This window comes from Coptis chinensis, chromosome 2 (genome assembly GCF_015680905.1).
Source record: "Coptis chinensis isolate HL-2020 chromosome 2, ASM1568090v1, whole genome shotgun sequence".
In the NCBI taxonomy this organism is placed as follows: Eukaryota; Viridiplantae; Streptophyta; class Magnoliopsida; order Ranunculales; family Ranunculaceae; genus Coptis; species Coptis chinensis.
In genome coordinates, this window is record NC_141457.1 from 106,051,898 (window position 1) to 106,068,990 (window position 17,093).

The following is a 17,093-nucleotide window of genomic DNA, read 5'->3' on the forward strand; positions in this document are numbered from 1 at the left end:
AAGGGAGAGATCTCGTGGAGTGGGAGGATACATCCGCGGATCAGAGATGCAAGAGATAGAGGGGTAAAGAGAGAAGCCCCCAGTTGTTTACATTGTGCTTCGAGAGAAAGGGCAGCGGATTGGTGAGCCCGATGGTGGTTCAAGGAAAGAAGAGAACGTGGAAAGGATACAGAGTGGTAGAGGAAGAAAAAGGTGGAGAATCCAACTGATAAGTAGCAGCAATTGATAAAGAGACAGTAAAATAACATGCAAAGCCCCAAGGCAATAGTACAATAAGATAGCAAACGGAAAAGAGTGAGTATGACCCACTGCAGAGTTAGAAGAACAAAAATACAAGATTACAAACACAAAATTCTCTACGACATCTCATGGGCGGTAGCCGCATCTTCGGAGGGCTCAGTGGGTAAAGCTGCGGCATCCTGAGCCGGTAAAGAATCCTCGGGAGCCTCAGTGGAGCCAGTCGCTGGAGTACCAAGAGTTTCGGGGAGAAGACGACCTTCTTGAGTAAGCCGCTCCATTGCTTCTTGGAGTTTCTTGGCCACCCTCTTGTCGGCCAGAAGCTTGAAACGATCCCGGAGAATATTCATATCAGCCAAGTTCTTTTGAGACTCCGCGGTGAGGGCCTCTTGGTGTTGCTGTTTGAGAGCTCCCGTGATCTCTTGATGTTGTTGGTGACGAGAATCCACGTTGAGCTGATGATGATGAAGAAGGGATTCCCGTTGCTGACTCAGACGGTCGTTGACTTGGTCCATGTACTGTTGGTGGATACGCTCCGCAGTCCGTAGTTCGTCTTGAGCTTGAAGTTTGGCTAGGTTGGCAGCCTCCAAATCTGAACGAAGCACAGCATTGGTTGCCCTTAAGCCCAGGGGTCCGTCCAACTCCTTTTCCAAGGCAGCCAGTTTGTTCCGGGCGCTGAGAAGACCGCGGATCATAAAGGATACGTCCAAACTGACCTGAGATGCAAGGGAGAGAAAAAAAAAAACGTGATGACGAATAATGCGACATACCCTTTCCCAATTTGTGTACAGTGAGGTACGATGCGAGTCAAACGTGCCTCCGTCAGCATAAGCGATATCTCGGGGCAAATGAGAGCTGTAGAATAAGGAGGAGGCCACCGCGGCGTTATCTAGGGCGGAGTCGTCAAGGTTTACCCGACGGTTACGCACCTTGAATACGGGGCGGAATTCTTCGGCAACAGTATGGTGGAGTGCCGGGGTATCTGAGGAGGCGGGGCGAGGCGCCTTTATCCGCCGGGAGGGGGGAGGAGGGGGCCGCAGAGTTTCGGACGGATGGGACGGAGGCAACATCCCCTGATGCAGGGTCGTGCTGCGGGGGGAGTTCAGGCTCTGCAGAGCATGAGGTCCGCGGCCTCTTTAGGGGCGGCTGTTCAGTGGTCACCTGCACCTCAGTGGAGGGAATCTCTATGACCTCTTCCTCCTCGGAGTCACTATCAAAAAGTTTCTGCCTGTGGACATCCATGTTTTCAGTAGGGGAGGGGAGAGAGGTGTACTGGTCGTCCCACTGGGAGATAGAGCGGAAGGAGGGAGGGACACAGGAGGTAGCGGAAAGATGGATATCTGGAGGGGGACGGGAGCCGGAAGAAGGAGAGGAAGACTGAGGCAGGGGCTGTTGAGAACTCTGGGTACGAGAACGCTTCTTGGAAGGAGGGGGGGGGCTTTCTTTCCTTGGGAGGAGGAGGGCGAAAAAATGGTCCGGATAGGCCGCGGAAGGTGTTGAGAGCGGGAAGGGGGAGTAGGGGAGTCGCAGTGGTGGGGTGAACGCCTAGCAAGTCGGCTTGAGCAGAGCCTAGGCCGCGGAGTTGGTCAAAGATCGGGCAAGAGACGTCGTCGTAAATCTGAGATTTGGAATCTGGCCGCCAACCTGTAGACAAAGACAGAGGCAAGTTAATAAACCGGATGGAAAACAGTGAGAATAACAGGGAAAGAACCACGGAACTCACCACGACGACGGAAAGCGAGATGGTTAAGAGTCAGGGAAGATGGGATGTCCGCGGATAAGAAGTTGCCTGAAACATAGAGCGGGTAGTGGTGCCAAACCTTGTCGGAGGTAGTAAGCTTTGAGGAGAAAAGATCGCTTTTTAGATCTAACGCAGAAGGACTGGTATCCTATGCTTACGTCCTTGGTGCTCGTTTTGAGATAGTAGTGGGAGTATATGTCGCGGCTGGTAATTTGAGGATTATGAGATCGGTTGTAGGAATTCGCGGCATACATTATCCTCCAAAAGTTCCCTATACCTTGGCAGGGGGGAATGTTAAAGTGATTGCAGACTTCCACATCCAAGAGGGTAAGGGGAAGCCGCAGACCGGCAACTATTTGACCTACGGTAATGACCAGTGAGCCCGGTCGGCGGGGAACTAGATGTGGATAATGGGTAACTGAAGGCACGTGCTCCAACATGACGTCGGCTGGAACACCATAAGCCGCTCTGAGGGCATCTAAGTTAGGTCTACGAGATCTAGGGGGAGGCGGTGGTAGGGTAGAAGGACGACCGGAGGTGGAGGGCGCGGCGGAAGGAGCAGGAGGAGTGGGCGAGTGAGTGCTCGTTGAACGAGAAGAGATAGAGTCAACAGATCCGCGGCCCGACATCGGAAAGAAGATGAACGGACTCCAGGAATCAAAAGTTTTTACAACGATAATGGGAGAACAATACAACAAAAAGAAGGGAAGGCTAAGGAAACGTACCTATCGGTGAGGAAAGGGAGTCAGGAGAATCTTGAGAGACAAACGGAGAGAGGGGAAGATGCTGGGGGAACCACCGCTGAGGAGAACTTGCACTCCGATGAAGACTTGAAGAATGGCGAAAATGGAGGCTGGAGAGAAAAGAGCAAAACCAGAAGAAAGAAAGTGAGGGAAGAAGAAGAGAAAAGGGGGGTTTAAATAGGCCGAGGGTAAAAGCGTAACTTCAGCCGGTGAGGGAAACGAAGCATCGGTCGGGGCGCCAGCCAAATGATGACACGTAGCTGCACAGGGACCAAGAGGACGTCAGAAAGAACGCGCGTGATGAGTGCCTCTCACATCACACGCTGCCCAAGAAAAACATGGAATAGTGGAAGAGGAAAGAGAAGGGGGGCAGTTCTCGACCTCGTGCCCATTATATGGCCGCGACGTCGAGAAGGGGCATTTGTAGTGGCCCATATTAGAACCGTGGACCAAGTCAAAAAGAGAACGAGGGCATGGTAACCAGATAGGAGGGGGAGCAGTGGAACATAGCCGCGGAACCCTAAGGGCGGACGTGGCTGAGGTACGAAGAAGGGAGAATCGTCGGATGAAGGGACAGGTGTGTGGCCCACAAGAGGAGGAGAAAAGAGATATAAAGGAAAGAAGGGATGAGAAAGAGAGGAGGCAGACATTTGGAGTGAGAGGAACTGGGAGGTTCATACATAGGGAGTGAGAGTAAAATCTAGGTTCCTACAAAACCATTAAAAGATTTTTTACATAGCCGCTTTCATATCAAAGATCTTGGACTGCTGAAATACTTCTTGGGTATCGAGGTTGCGAGATCTAAAGAAGGTATTTTTTTGTCACAAAGAAAATATGCCTTGGAGATTTTGAATGATGGTGGTGTTCTTGGTTCTAAACCTGCCGAATTTCCTATGGTGCAAAACATGAAGTTAACTCCAAACGATGGTGAACTTTTGGAAGATGCTGGTCAGTATAGACGTTTAGTGGGGCGCCTCATCTACCTCACCATTACTCGACCAGATGTGTTGTACTCAGTTCATATTTTGAGTCAATTTATGTCTAAACCTCGCCAGCCACATCTTGATGCTGCGCATAGAGTGTTAGCATACATAAAATCTGCACCAGGACGAGGGATATTACTATCATCAGCTAGTTCTCTTCAACTTGAGGTATTAGACAATTTGCTATCTTCTGGGTATTTTTTTTATTATCTCATTTGGTTTTTGAGATTTTTAAGTTCCCCAATTTGCGCTGTTTTCTTTGTTTCCAAGTTTTCATTTTCAAAACCTCTCTTTTGTTCTGTTTTAATTTTATTTTAATTTTTTTTATTATAATAAGCTTCTCCTTCTAGCGTTATCTATTTATACATTTTTTTAGTTTTGTAAGGTAATAAATTTTCTTCTAGAATGGTTGGTATGGACTTCGAAGATTGTACAAACAATCTGAAGAAGGGATACGCTACTAAGAGAGGATAACAATTGAAAAAGGAAGACAGTCCGTAGATTGTTCGAGTCCTTGAACTTGTCTTCTTATCCCACTTGTTCTGTTATTCAGACCTTGTGCTTGCGGCCACTTCTAACTTCTAAGGTAACTCATTTTATTCTTAAAAACTTTGTTTCATGTGTCACTGTACCTCCTCTCTTTATCTTTCCGTCCTTGTATTTTCTTTGACTTCCTCATAGAGAAGATTACCCTTGAAATAAATAATCTCACAGGGATATGGTCGCTGCACTCTAGAAAATTATGTTGAAATAAATTATTTTTTATAGTTTAATGACTAGGATAAATACCATTCATCTTGATCTTACTGTTTTTCATGAGAACTATTGAACTAGATGGGTTCTTTGAAATGACTAAACATAAGGAGCTGTCGTAAGAATCATCTCGTTTTCCTGCCAATGGAACTGAGTTATGTCACATTTGGACTTTCAGCTTTTCATGACCTTGAGAATTGGAGAACCCGAACGAAAACACTTGGCTCCCTGCTCTTACAACCTAGCACATAACGTGTCATCTCTCGGGGTCTCAATCAAGGTAGTATAACATGGTCGTGAATTGCGAGGCTTGATGTGGAAGGTTCGGTTGCATTAGAGCCTTAGAGGTAAGTGGTTCGTATCTTTAGAGCTGGCTGCTTACTTGACCTTTTTCTTTTTTCTTTTTTTCTTTTTTTCAGCTGAAACAATCCTGATCCCTCATCTCTAATTTTCTGCCATTGATTATCTATTGTTTGTGGAGATAAAATTTTGTTTTATTTGTATATTTCTTGCCGTATGTTTCAGTTTCACGTCTGAAATTCTTGGCAGGTGAATTTTGCAACTTTTATATTGCAAATTCATGGTGCAATTAAAAATTAAAACAAGTGGTTTCTGTGATATCCCATGTTAATTTGCATTCAAATTACAATAAGACTACTTCGCAAACTGGCATTGGTAACTAATTTTACTATGTTCTAGGTGTTATCTAAAGAGAAATTGATGGTATCACTACAGCCCTCTTCACGACAGAAATCTGTGGTATACCATTTTGAAGGCAGAAGTAAGGTTTCATTCATTGAAATCAGATTTTTACAGGCCTAGATTACAGATATCAAATGACGTCGAGGTGCCCTAGTAAAACATGACACTCATAATAAGTCTGGTTTGTGATAGATTTTACAAGAGTTTTGGTTTGATTGGACTCTCTCTTTTTCCCTATATAAAAAGTCTAATATAAATTTCTAATATTAACATTCTGAGCTTAGTTTTCATCCAAAATTCACCAAATGGCCATCCGTAGTGCTTACCTCTTACTAGCAATAGCAATAGCAATGGGATTCGAGTTGGGATTGTGTTTTGCAGTTTGGAAAATTCCAGAGATAACTCAGGGTTCTGCGGATGTGTATAAAATTGGTATAGGTGGTTTAGTATTTATTGTTCTTATATTCGAACTTTTGGACGAGCTCCAAAGTGTGAGAAAGAAAAAAGAGAGCAAAACAAGGTATATGTATATTATATGGTTTCATGTCAATTGTTCCTTATGTTTAGACTTTTGGATTATTTTTCTATTTTTTTCCATGGAGAAAATATATATGTGTTTTTATAAAGTGAAAATTTTGTGTTTTTATAAAGTGAAAATTTATTGATAACGAGTTTTACAAATAATTAAGACAACCACAAGTCTTTTATGAATAACAAGTTGTATTTTTATTATTTTTTGTTATTATTATCTTTTGTCAGTTTTAAGGTTTAAACACTTAATATTCTGATCGAATACATTTATCCACCAGAACTTTTAACTAATTATTATCTCTATAATTCCCTCTATAATTATTTCTTCAGCTAGTCCAAACCATGATGAAATGAGATTAGTTGTTAAGACTCTTTCGCATTGAACAGGCTCACCAGGATGAACAAAGATGTAAGCAAAATCAGAACCAAGTACAGAGTCAGCGTGAACATCAAGTGCGTGCGGGAGCCAAAAACAGATGCTAGTGTACTTGAGGCTAATAAAATAGTGAAGCAAGAGAAAACAAATTATGATGAACATCTCCAAGGTTGGGAGAGGGACCAAGGTTGGGAGAGGGACAAGAGTAATCTTATGGTCCAACTCGAAGCAGCACGTAAGCGTTTAGAAGATATTCACCTGATTAGCGATACTGGTAGTACATCCTAAAAATGCAAATAATGATTGAATGTCCTCGACTCCTTGTTGCTTTGTGTGTGAGTGTGTCCCTTTGGCATCACTGGTGATTTTTCTTTTACTTAGTTATTGGGTAAAAGTATAGTTTTCATTCGTATTTTTCATAATTTTTCATGCTTTGTGATTGCACTATAGCTATAGATTCGCTTTTGGAATATGAATATATGTTCATGGAGCGTAAATTTCACTATCTAACGTCGAAAGTTTGAAGCATTTATACGAAGCCTCATTTATTTCCTTTGCTTCTTTTTTTAGTACAAAACTCAACGTACTGCATAGGTGAAACACTTCAGAGCGGGGAACCTGAACAAATGTGTAAGACTTCTTGCTTGTACAAGATTATAAAGGAAATTTAACTCCCTACGTCCTACCGTCCAAGGGGCACTTAGAATATGCCACGTGGATCCTAACACTATTTTTTGCAACAAATTTTTTTACTTATTGTGCGTAACTGCCAATAATCATTCCATTGCTCACATTGCATGCTGCAGTTATTTGGTAAATGCAACACACATGACATGTTCACGTTAATCCCGACTGAATCAGAGAAAAATAAGCTCTATAAAATTTTTAAAACACAAATAATATTCCAATTAAGTCCTGAAATATGGTACTTACTTGGACCAAAGTATTTGTAGGAGAAGAAAGTAGTAGAGAGAAATAAGGTAATCACACCACCTAAATGAACTCAATTCATCCTATCTTAACTCTCAACCAAGTGCTTTTTCTCATTCTACTTTCATATGTATATGTTTTCACTCATTTCTTCCAATTTTTGTATGTCTCCTGTGTTAATCAAACTTTTAATGAGGTTCAGATAAGAAGATCCACGGATTAATCACAAGTACTTAATTACTTGTGATAATTGTGCAGTTTTTGGACAAGGTAGAGGAAATGCATCGATTAGTAGTGAAATCCAATCTTATTGACTCTGAGTCGGATACGCCAAAGCTTAGGTTTGGTGTCGTCGATGAACCATCACCGGTCTGTCCCAAACCTCGAAGGCTCAGGGTTGGAGCTACCCTTCCTGACTTCCTCAAGCCCCAAAAATGTACAAGACACAGGTTTGGGAAGAAAAGAAATAAGAGTTCTCGACCTTCTCTTTTATATATGTGCTTTTATGTCTTTTTAACCATTGCACTTGCGACAATTAATAATTAATTTTTTTAAAGATTAATTGGTATTGGCTAAGAGATGATCTTGTTGTCATGTGAATTCAGCCAATCCAAAACAGAAGGGAGGAGCGAAATACTCAACATGATTGTTGGCAAGGTTAGAACTTCATATTCTGTTTTTTAGTGTGACCAAAAGTTATCGTTCATGAAAAAATGAAAATATTACCAAGGAATCTGAAACCACTGATTGAGCGAGCAACTCGTCAAAGATACAATTTCACACTCTGAATTTTTATAAAATTGGAAAAACAATATTTATTTCCGACTTTTTGATTTTCGAAGTATGATGCAAACCCATCATCGTTTAATTATTCAAATAATTTGAAACTAATAATTTTTTTTAAAAATAAACTAAATTCCTCGTCATTACGTAATTTCACAAATAGGACTAAGTTACATACTTCCCTTTTACACAACGCTTCAATTATAATTACAACAAAAAATACAAAATATTGTCTCAACTGAAAATCTATTGTACCTTAAGGGAAAACAAAACATATTTTGTAATGTGACGCTAACGCAAACCATAAGTAGCAATCAACCTTCTTCAACGCTAATCTTGTCAAAACTTATCGACTATGTTCATAAAATATAAACACACCTGATAAACAAACATGCAAATCGGGTAAAACATTATAAACAATGCTGGTATGAATAGTCATAAAATACAAATCATGTTTATGCACATATATACATAATCAATAAGACAATTAGTTCTTTCACCGAGATGACTTAACTTCCAACTAATATTACAACATTCATACGTACAATAATTAAGGTATGTAGTTCCTCCACTGAGGCGCCTTAGCTTCCAATTTAACAACAATAAGATATTTAGTTTCTCCATTGAAACGCCTTAGCTTCAAACTAGATCAATAACAAAAGTAAAATTTATTTTATATATACTTACAATTACGTAAGCCGAATCACAAGGTAGGTCAGCCCTACAAAAATAATTAATTCAACCCACATTTATGCAAAATCATTGTGAGTACAAATAAAATATAATAAAACAAAATATATCATATGCATAATTACATTCATCTCATCAAACCAAGGAGAAACAAACTCTACAACGAATTTCACAACTACAGTCAATCATTTATTATTGTCAATAACTTACACTTTGACATATTATCATAATTATTATTTAGAATTTCTTCAAAAATCTCTAGAATCACGTTGTCTCTATGTTTTACTTAGTTTTCTGTATACCACACAGACGCCAAAACTATGTGAGTAAGTATTTATTAGGCATAAAATATCGTGCGTCTCATACTAAATTGGCATCGAGATAAACAAATGATCATCATTTGGCTACAAGGGCTCCAAGTTCTTTTGAAACAAAAATCACATTCCTTTCATAATAACAGTCAACTTAAGATAATCAATAATATATTAAATTTTGCAAAATAAATAATTTTGGATATTAAATAAAATAGGGGTTTTACATACAGGTTGCATCATTTTTTTTTCTTGAAGAGTTGCACCAATAGGGAGCTTTTGGCGAAACAACTTTTTCAAGACTTGCAACAGGATCATCCTACGCTGCAATGCCATATCAGTTTTGTAAAAATTGAGAACTCAGTTGAGTTGACAAAACTAAACAAGTCTTGCGTTGATTATTAGGAGTTGAACGGTCTGAAGTGTCAAATAACAAAATTCAGTGGTAATACTCGGGCATTTGGTGATGGAGATAAAATTTTTACAACTTCTCGACTCTTGTTGCAAAGAAGCGACTAGCAATCCATATTCATATTTCTTCGTTGTGGCCGAAAATCAATTCATTCCAACATAAAATCAAATGGCTAAAATATATATGTGAGTCGTTATTTTAATTTTTAATTGAAGATCGTGAGTCATGACCTTAATTTATAGGGTTAACTAATACCCCCCACTAGATGACTTAATTAGGATCCCTCCCCCCGCTTCTGGGGTCTCCTCCCTAAACACATGATCAACTTGTTAACTTTCAAGGCAAGATACTAAAAATGACACAACTATCTTTATTGTTTTCAAGAAAAAAATGTTCAATTTTACTTAGGTGGGGACAGTTGTGTCATTTTCAGTTATTTGACTAAATAGTCAAACCAAATTAACCGTGTGCCTGGGGTGGGGGTGGGGGTGAGGGAATAATACTAGTTAACCCTAATTTATAATTGATTATTTGAAATTTATAACATGAAAACTTTGATGTTGCAGAATGAAGATATAAGAGAGACATTGTGTGTAGGATGCTCTTCTTCAAGTTATTGTGGATCGCCTCCAAGTAGGTCAAATAATCCATTGGTTAACGACGTCCAATTCATTCATCAAATGGAGCATCTTTCACCGTTCACAGTGACTAAGATGTCAGATCGATACAGCTATCCATCAGCTTCTCCTGTCTAAGTTCCAAGCATTTCCAAGAAGGAAACAATGGCTCAATTAGAAAGGAAGTGAGTTTATAATCGAAATGGTTGTTCATACACATACTCGTCATTTCAACGAATTTTTGTAACCTTACTACTGATTATGTGTTGTTATGTTCTTTTGACGACGCCAATGTAAATACTGTAACAAATGACCTAAATGAAATTTGTATATATACAAACATTTGATAGTTGTACGTATCTACTTGTATACATGTTGCCACTTGCCACTACTTACAAATTTTGTTTATTCAGTTCACAATAGTTTATATTAGCTGGAAATTCCGTAGAAACAAATATGTTTTCGTGTTTCACTAGGCTATAAGGCTAAGTCCAATGGTTTGGTATGCCATCCCGCCAAACCACAATAGCATAGTTATACAGTAAGCGGGTTAGCGTTTCCCAAGCCAATGGTTATTTTCACAACCGCCAGTACCTATGGCGTATAGGATTTTTTTTTTAGGACTCTCCAGTCGCCATTCTCAGAGTGTGGGAAAAAAAAAAATTATAGCCGCCACACAGTGTGGCGTGTGGCTTAGATTTCTTCTACCCGCCACTCATACTGGCGTGTAGACTTGACACTATCTTGTTAAAACTGGCGCTATATATATGTAAACTTATGCCGATAGCGTTGGCGGGTTAGTGTTTTGACGCACCATTAGATCAAAATTTCCGTGATATTTGGTGTTTTGACGCACCATTAGACTTAACCTAAGTTGATAAAAGGATCGCCACGAGCCCATTACAAAGCTGCAAAGTAGTTAGAGTTTCTTCCAAAATGCCAATATCTTTCGCACAAAATAATCTCAGTAAATACCACAAGATTCCAAGACATTTTATTCGTCCAAATATGGAGTCCACATAAAAGCCCATCTTAAACCCTAAAACTTTCACACTCACCAGATCTCAAACCCTCTCTCTCTCTCTCTCTCTCTCTCAATGGCGAACATGATGGTAACCTATCTCTCTCTCTCTCTCTCTCTGTTATCTAAGTAAGTAGAAAAGATACTAATGTTTGAATCTGAATACAGCAACCGCAGATAATATTATTGAAAGAAGGAACGGACACATCGCAAGGAAAGCCACAAATAATAAGCAATATAAATGCTTGTACAGGAATTGCAGATGTCGTACGAACAACACTGGGTCCAAGAGGAATGGATAAATTGATTCATGATGAAAAGGGCAATGCTACTATTTCTAATGATGGTGCTACTATTATGAAACTTCTTGATGTTGTTCATCCTGCTGCTAAGATTCTTGTCGATATTGCCAAGTCTCAAGATTCTGAGGTATGCAATACAAAACAAATTTACTAACTTTAGACTGAAATTTTATATTTATCTTAGAGTGGGTTATGATGGTTGCATTACTACAACATTTATCAGCTTAGACTTTAGAGAAGATAATGACATTAACAAGGACATTTTAGGGATAAATTTGGAATTCACTTGTAATTTTAATTTGTCTGCAGGTGGGTGATGGAACCACTACAGTAGTTCTTTTTGCGGGAGAGTTTTTAAAGGAGGCCAAGCCTTTCATTGAGGATGGTGTCCACTCACAGAGTCTTATACGTAGTTTTCGAGCTGCTTCCAATTTGGTAAGGAATTTCGATCTTTTGGTTTGATTGGATGGATATGTTCATGACAAATTGTTCTAGAAGTCATGAGTTTGCTACTTGTATTTCAGGCAATTAGCAAAATTAAGGAACTTGCTGTGAGTATAGAGGGGAAAAGTATGGAAGAGAAGAAGAGTTTGTTGGCAAAGTGTGCTGCTACCACACTCTCTTCAAAGCTGATTGGTGGTGAAAAAGAATTTTTCGCATCTATGGTTGTGGACTCTGTTATTTCAATTGGCAATGATGATAGACTTAATATGATCGGAATAAAGAAGGTAACAGGTTTTCTTGTTCTGTTTCTAGTTTTCTGTTTAGGACCTCCTTTGGTTGTATATAGGGCCCGTCTGGGATGCTTTTGTTTAAGAATCTAGCTAATTTTAAGTATTGATGTATTTGCTTGCTACCTGGGTCGGAACAAAACATTTTGTTTGACAGTATAACTTACTGCTGGAAGTTGAGTTTTAAGTTTTAACCAAATACCTTTGGCTCTTTGTGCCTGTTTTATGGGTTACCAACTAATTTTTTGATGTCCTGGTACTGGGTCAATAAGAATTATAGTCCTCAATATTGTCAGGTAGGAGCTTTACTTTTTTCGTCCTTATAGGTTCCCGGTGGTACCATGCGGGATTCTTTTCTGGTTGATGGAGTTGCCTTCAAGAAGACGTTTTCCTATGCTGGATTTGAGCAGCAGCCGAAGAAGTTTTTAAACCCAAAGATGCTTTTGCTTAATATTGAACTTGAACTGAAGTCAGAGAAAGAAAATGCAGAGATAAGGTTTTGTATCGTCTTCTATATATATATATAACCCGATCAAAAAAAAAATGGCGAGATTCTATATTTACCATGTTTAAACTATACCTTTCTGTTTTGCAGACTTTCTGATCCATTGCAATATCAGTCCATTGTCGATGCTGAATGGAATATCATATATGACAAATTGGATAAATGCGTCCAGAGTGGGGCTAAAATTGTCCTTTCACGACTGGCAATAGGAGATCTGGCAACCCAGGTAACATTTTTTTGGTTCTAACATCTATGAGAAAATATGTACTGTCTGGACGTTCTAGTCATCCTTCACTTCTGATCTACAAGTAATTATGGTAGGATTGAGGTAAATATAGTGATACATGTGACTTTAGAGCGTTTAATTGGTATATGTACAGATAATAAGCTCTAGATCATAAACCTCTGACATACATACTAATTTTGGGGAGAGGGGGGGTGAAGGGAAATGTGATTCACAATATGTTTGATCATAAACCTCTGCACTTAACCTTTTTGGAGAATCATCTGTGAAATTTGCATCAGTGTAAGACTGTGACACTGAATCGTATGATTTTATGTGGTCATGGTTGGACAATTGCACCAGTTTGAGACTTATGTACTCTATAACTTTGTGTAGGTTGTTGCTAGGTTGACACTGAACTGTATAACTCTGTGTTACCACAAGATATCTTTTAGTGTTATATTTTCCTCCACCCTCCTATCCTCTTTCTTGTCTTACTTGTATCATTTATGTTGGTTTGGGATCCATACCCAAGGAGGTTAAAATATCTATTTGCAACTCCTTGTCATGATATTAAGTCTTAAAGTGATCACATTCAATGGCATTTTGGTATATACTGTAATATGGTTGTTTATTTACCATTCCTCACAGGTCACAGTTTTCAATATGCTGTAAATGTATTCATACCCTGTGCTGCATAGTTTGCTGTGTGGAAAAATAAAATCGCTTCATTAAGCATTTTTCACATTGCTGTCAAGGTATCCTTTTGTAATTTTCATTTCAGGCTAACCATTGTGTTTTTGTTGTGCAGTATTTTGCAGACAGAGATGTTTTCTGTGCTGGCCGCGTAACTGAAGAGGATTTGCAAAGGGTTGCTGCAGCAAGTGGGGGAACTGTACAGACATCTGTAAACAACGTCATTGATGAGGTTCTTTTGCACTAAGTTTAAGAATAATTTGTAAAACAAAAATTGATTACGTTAAATTCTCTTTAGAAGCAGTTATGAATCTATTTTATTTATCAACTGAAATGGGAGGTCATATATAGGTTCTTGGGACCTGTGAGGTTTTTGAGGAACGCCAAGTTGGAAATGAGCGTTTCAATATTTTCAGTGGATGTCCATCAGGTAGGACAGCAACAATTGTTCTTCGTGGTGGAGCTGATCAGGTATATGAACACCTGTAATTGTGTGATCTAAATAAATCTCGTGTGTTAACCATTATTCATTGATGGACATCCTCTGTTTTCATTTCAGTTCATTGAGGAGGCTGAGCGAAGTTTGCATGATGCGATTATGATAGTCAGAAGGGCTCTTAAGAACTCCACTGTTGTTGCTGGTGGTGGTGCTATTGATGTATGTGACATCATTATTTATCACTAAGACATTAACCCACTTTTGAATTTTAAGGGACTGATACCCGCTATTTCAGTAGCTATATTTGTTATTCGTCCCACAATGCAATTAACTTTTCTATTCTGACAGATGGCAATTAGTAGGTACTTGTGGGAACACGCCCGAAAAATAGCTGGGAAGGCTCAGCTTTTCATAAACTTCATTATCTTGAAAGGCATTCGAGGTGGGCACTTTGTTATTATTTACTTCCACTATATTTTTGTTTCCTTTTTGTGTTCTCCTTATAACCTGTATCTTGTTTTCATTTGGTGCAATTGTGGAAACACTGTCATCACTGATCATTTTTAGCTGCTTAGACTGCTACAAATCTGCCTGTCTTGCAATGTTTCCTCTTGGAAGAATCCAAATTAGAAATTTCTGTGGTTAACATCCAGAAATGACGTAGGATTGTGCTTTGAAAAAGAATGAAGTGAGCTGTAGTCAAACTATAAGACTGTTTGGTTGATGAAAAAACAACGTTTCTAGACTTACTGAGGAAACAAAGTCAGATTGCCTTTTTTCCACCCACCACAAATTATTGAAAACTCACTGTGTTTTGTAACTGGAAGCAGAATGCTTTTTATGTATGTTCTTATGAGTGTCTTTCTATTTTCCTACAAGTTTTCCTTTTCCTTTTTGAGGAATGTGGCCTGCTAGGTCAAGCCCTTTTCGCCAAAGCCCTGGGAGCAATTCTCAGGTTCATCTTAGGATGGCGTGAAGGGCCAAAATGAAGATAACTTTTACGACAAAAGTAGTGTATGTTAAAAGGGATAGCTTATGATACAGCCCAAGTTGGTGTGCACCCCTAGGGCATTTCTTGTGCTGCCTTACCTAATAGTGCAACCAAAATGTGAAGAAGGCCATCTAATGGTTAGGAATGCTTGACGAACTGGTCCAGAGAAGACCAACTCTAATTGCCTGTTAAGCTACATACAAGATTCAGTCTCCTTTTGTACTCATGATGGCAGTTAATATTTTTTGCAGGTTATCCCAAGGCAGCTTTGTGACAATGCTGGATTTGATGCAACTGATGTGTTGAACAAACTCAGACAAAAGCATGCACTTCCATCTGGTTAGTTTCTTCTTCCAGCTTCGCTCTCCAGGGTTCTTCTCACTAGTGGGCCAATTAGGAAATCTTTTGCAAATTAAATATTATTCTAGGTTAGTTTTTCTTTACTTTTTAACATCCTGGCTTGGTTGACACTTGCCAGTTGTGTTATGGTTTCGATTGTGTTTGTCTTTGTTCGTTTGCGGTTTAAATTGTTTATGAAAGGCTGAAGTGCCAATTTTTTAATCACGTGTCATGTCATTAGGTGAGGGTGCCCGCTACGGGGTCGATATAAACACTGGTGGAATCATAGATACATTTGCCAACTTTGTATGGGAACCTGCTGTTGTTAAGGTATTCGATGTTCTTTCCCATGTTGCTTTGTTCAGTTTCTTTTTACCTGTGATCCCTTGGATTTAGACATTGGTCATGATTGCAAATGTCTCAGATAAATGCTATAAATGCGGCAACAGAGGCAGCTTGCCTAATTCTAAGTGTGGACGAGACCGTGAAGAATCCGAAGGTAAGGTTTTCTCCAGCTAGTTGTATGGAGTTTGTAATGTTATCTATCAAACATGTTACACTAGGCCAAAAATTCAGTGTCTTCAGATCCCAAGAGTTTAGTTGTTCAGCCTTTTGTTATTTCATTTTTCATTCCACTGTGCCATCCTTGGGAGTCACGGTGGTTTTAATTTCTCTTTGCATTGTTGTTTTCTAATGGATATTCATTGTATAGTCGGAGAGTGCACAAGGAGATGCTGCTGCTGGAGCTATGGGTCGAGGGCGTGGCGGGGCAGGTTTCCGTGGCCGTGGAAGGGGAATGCGAAGGCGTTGAGCTTTTGAGGTTTGAAAATGCCAAGGACTTCTTAGAGTGAAGGGAAGATTTTGAAAGCAAGGGTGGTTTGTTTTTTGGGAAGTTTGCTATCTGTCCTTAATTTTGTCTGCTTCAATTTGGAGTGAGTTTGTAGCTATATATATATTTGTCTAAACCATCCAATCTCCTTTTAGTGGACAAAATAGTTTAGATGATTTAACGCTGATTGCCTGAATTATCGTTTGTCTCGGTTATTAGAATGTTAGAATATAGTTCCTGACCCCTTACTCTAATGTGTGGGAATTGTGCAACTGATGCCAGTTTAGTGAAGCTTTCTAACCTAGGTGGCTATCTGAGTTTCTCTTTTACTGTTTTGTATATATGATTTCCGTTATGGGGTATATCTCATTATCTTTGGTCACAAGTTATACGTCTTTAAAAAAATGGTCATCGTATATTAAATCACTCGCTTATAGTAAAGACTTGGAATCTCTCATTCTCTACATATTAATATAAGTTCTCTATACAGAGTTTCTAGCTCAATTGGTTGTATAGAGATTGCAAGTTTGAATCCCAAGTGTTGGTTGGGAATTCTTTTTGTATAATAATTATGTAATGGGCTTTTGGGCTATAGACATGGTGTTACTACACTAAGGAGCAAAAGCAAGATTTCATGGACAAGGTTAAATAATATTTCAAATATATATACCTGGGGGCTGGGGATGACTTTAAAAAATCTGTACAATGTGAATTAGAAGTTGATTTTTGGTGAAGATGTTCTCCATGCAATAGAGATCATTCTTACAAAAAATCAATTTAATGGAAAATGTACAACCTTGTCGAAAATCATTTAGAATATTATAAAATTATCTAACGACCTAGATTTTTAAAATTTTGATATATTTTTTTGACAATGTTAAATATATTTGATTAAGCTGATTTTTAGTGGGAAAAAATTAGTTTTCAATTCATCTTGTAAGTCAACTTTTTAGGAGTTGAACAAGTTTGGAGTCACTATAAGGTGAAGTTAAAATCGTCATATCTTGCCAAATCTAATACCCGGATATGTTTCTAATAACCAAACAAATTATTAAAAAAAGGGGGACAAAAATGAAATAGTGGAAATATATCTTCTTCTCACAGTGGAATATATTTTAATGTGATGCAAATGGAGTCTGGAGCCTCCTTTAAGAACAGTAATATTGCATGACGGTCAAATAGTACAAAACCTGTTCAATTAGTGCATT

General features: G+C 38.9%; 2 protein-coding genes, 1 long non-coding RNA gene and 1 pseudogene across 4 annotated transcripts; 3 read left to right on the plus strand and 1 right to left on the minus strand.

Annotated features, from left to right (window-relative positions):
* Positions 1 to 17,093, minus strand: part of LOC147520095 (pentatricopeptide repeat-containing protein At1g20230-like) — a 71,199-nt pseudogene that overhangs the window by 51,855 nt on the left and 2,251 nt on the right.
* LOC147520100 (uncharacterized) lies at positions 3,896 to 6,576 on the plus strand. The gene is made up of 3 exons (XR_015214372.1): positions 3,896 to 4,290; positions 4,636 to 4,804; positions 6,078 to 6,576. It is a non-coding gene; the product is annotated as an uncharacterized LOC147520100 (long non-coding RNA).
* On the plus strand, positions 7,060 to 10,165 carry LOC147520101 (uncharacterized). Its single transcript, XM_086594924.1, has 3 exons — positions 7,060 to 7,445; positions 7,602 to 7,653; positions 9,759 to 10,165. Exons 1-3 carry the CDS (start codon positions 7,276 to 7,278, stop codon positions 9,945 to 9,947), a joined length of 411 nt encoding a protein of 136 aa, XP_086451050.1. The 5' UTR covers positions 7,060 to 7,275; the 3' UTR covers positions 9,948 to 10,165.
* Positions 10,797 to 16,126, plus strand: LOC147520102 (TCP-1/cpn60 chaperonin family protein). 2 transcript variants are annotated; one of them, XR_015212417.1, is made up of 14 exons: positions 10,797 to 10,921; positions 10,999 to 11,259; positions 11,442 to 11,567; positions 11,657 to 11,860; positions 12,190 to 12,359; positions 12,459 to 12,594; positions 13,403 to 13,519; positions 13,639 to 13,758; positions 13,847 to 13,945; positions 14,075 to 14,168; positions 14,969 to 15,056; positions 15,298 to 15,386; positions 15,481 to 15,555; positions 15,769 to 16,126. XR_015212417.1 is itself a non-coding variant. In XM_086591542.1 (14 exons), the coding sequence occupies exons 1-14, from the start codon at positions 10,907 to 10,909 to the stop codon at positions 15,865 to 15,867; spliced, it is 1,689 nt and encodes a 562-aa protein (XP_086447668.1). In that variant the 5' UTR covers positions 10,797 to 10,906; the 3' UTR covers positions 15,868 to 16,126. The 2 variants fall into 2 exon arrangements, 1 of the variants encoding a protein (XP_086447668.1); XM_086591542.1 differs by having other exon boundaries at positions 14,075 to 14,156; positions 14,961 to 15,056.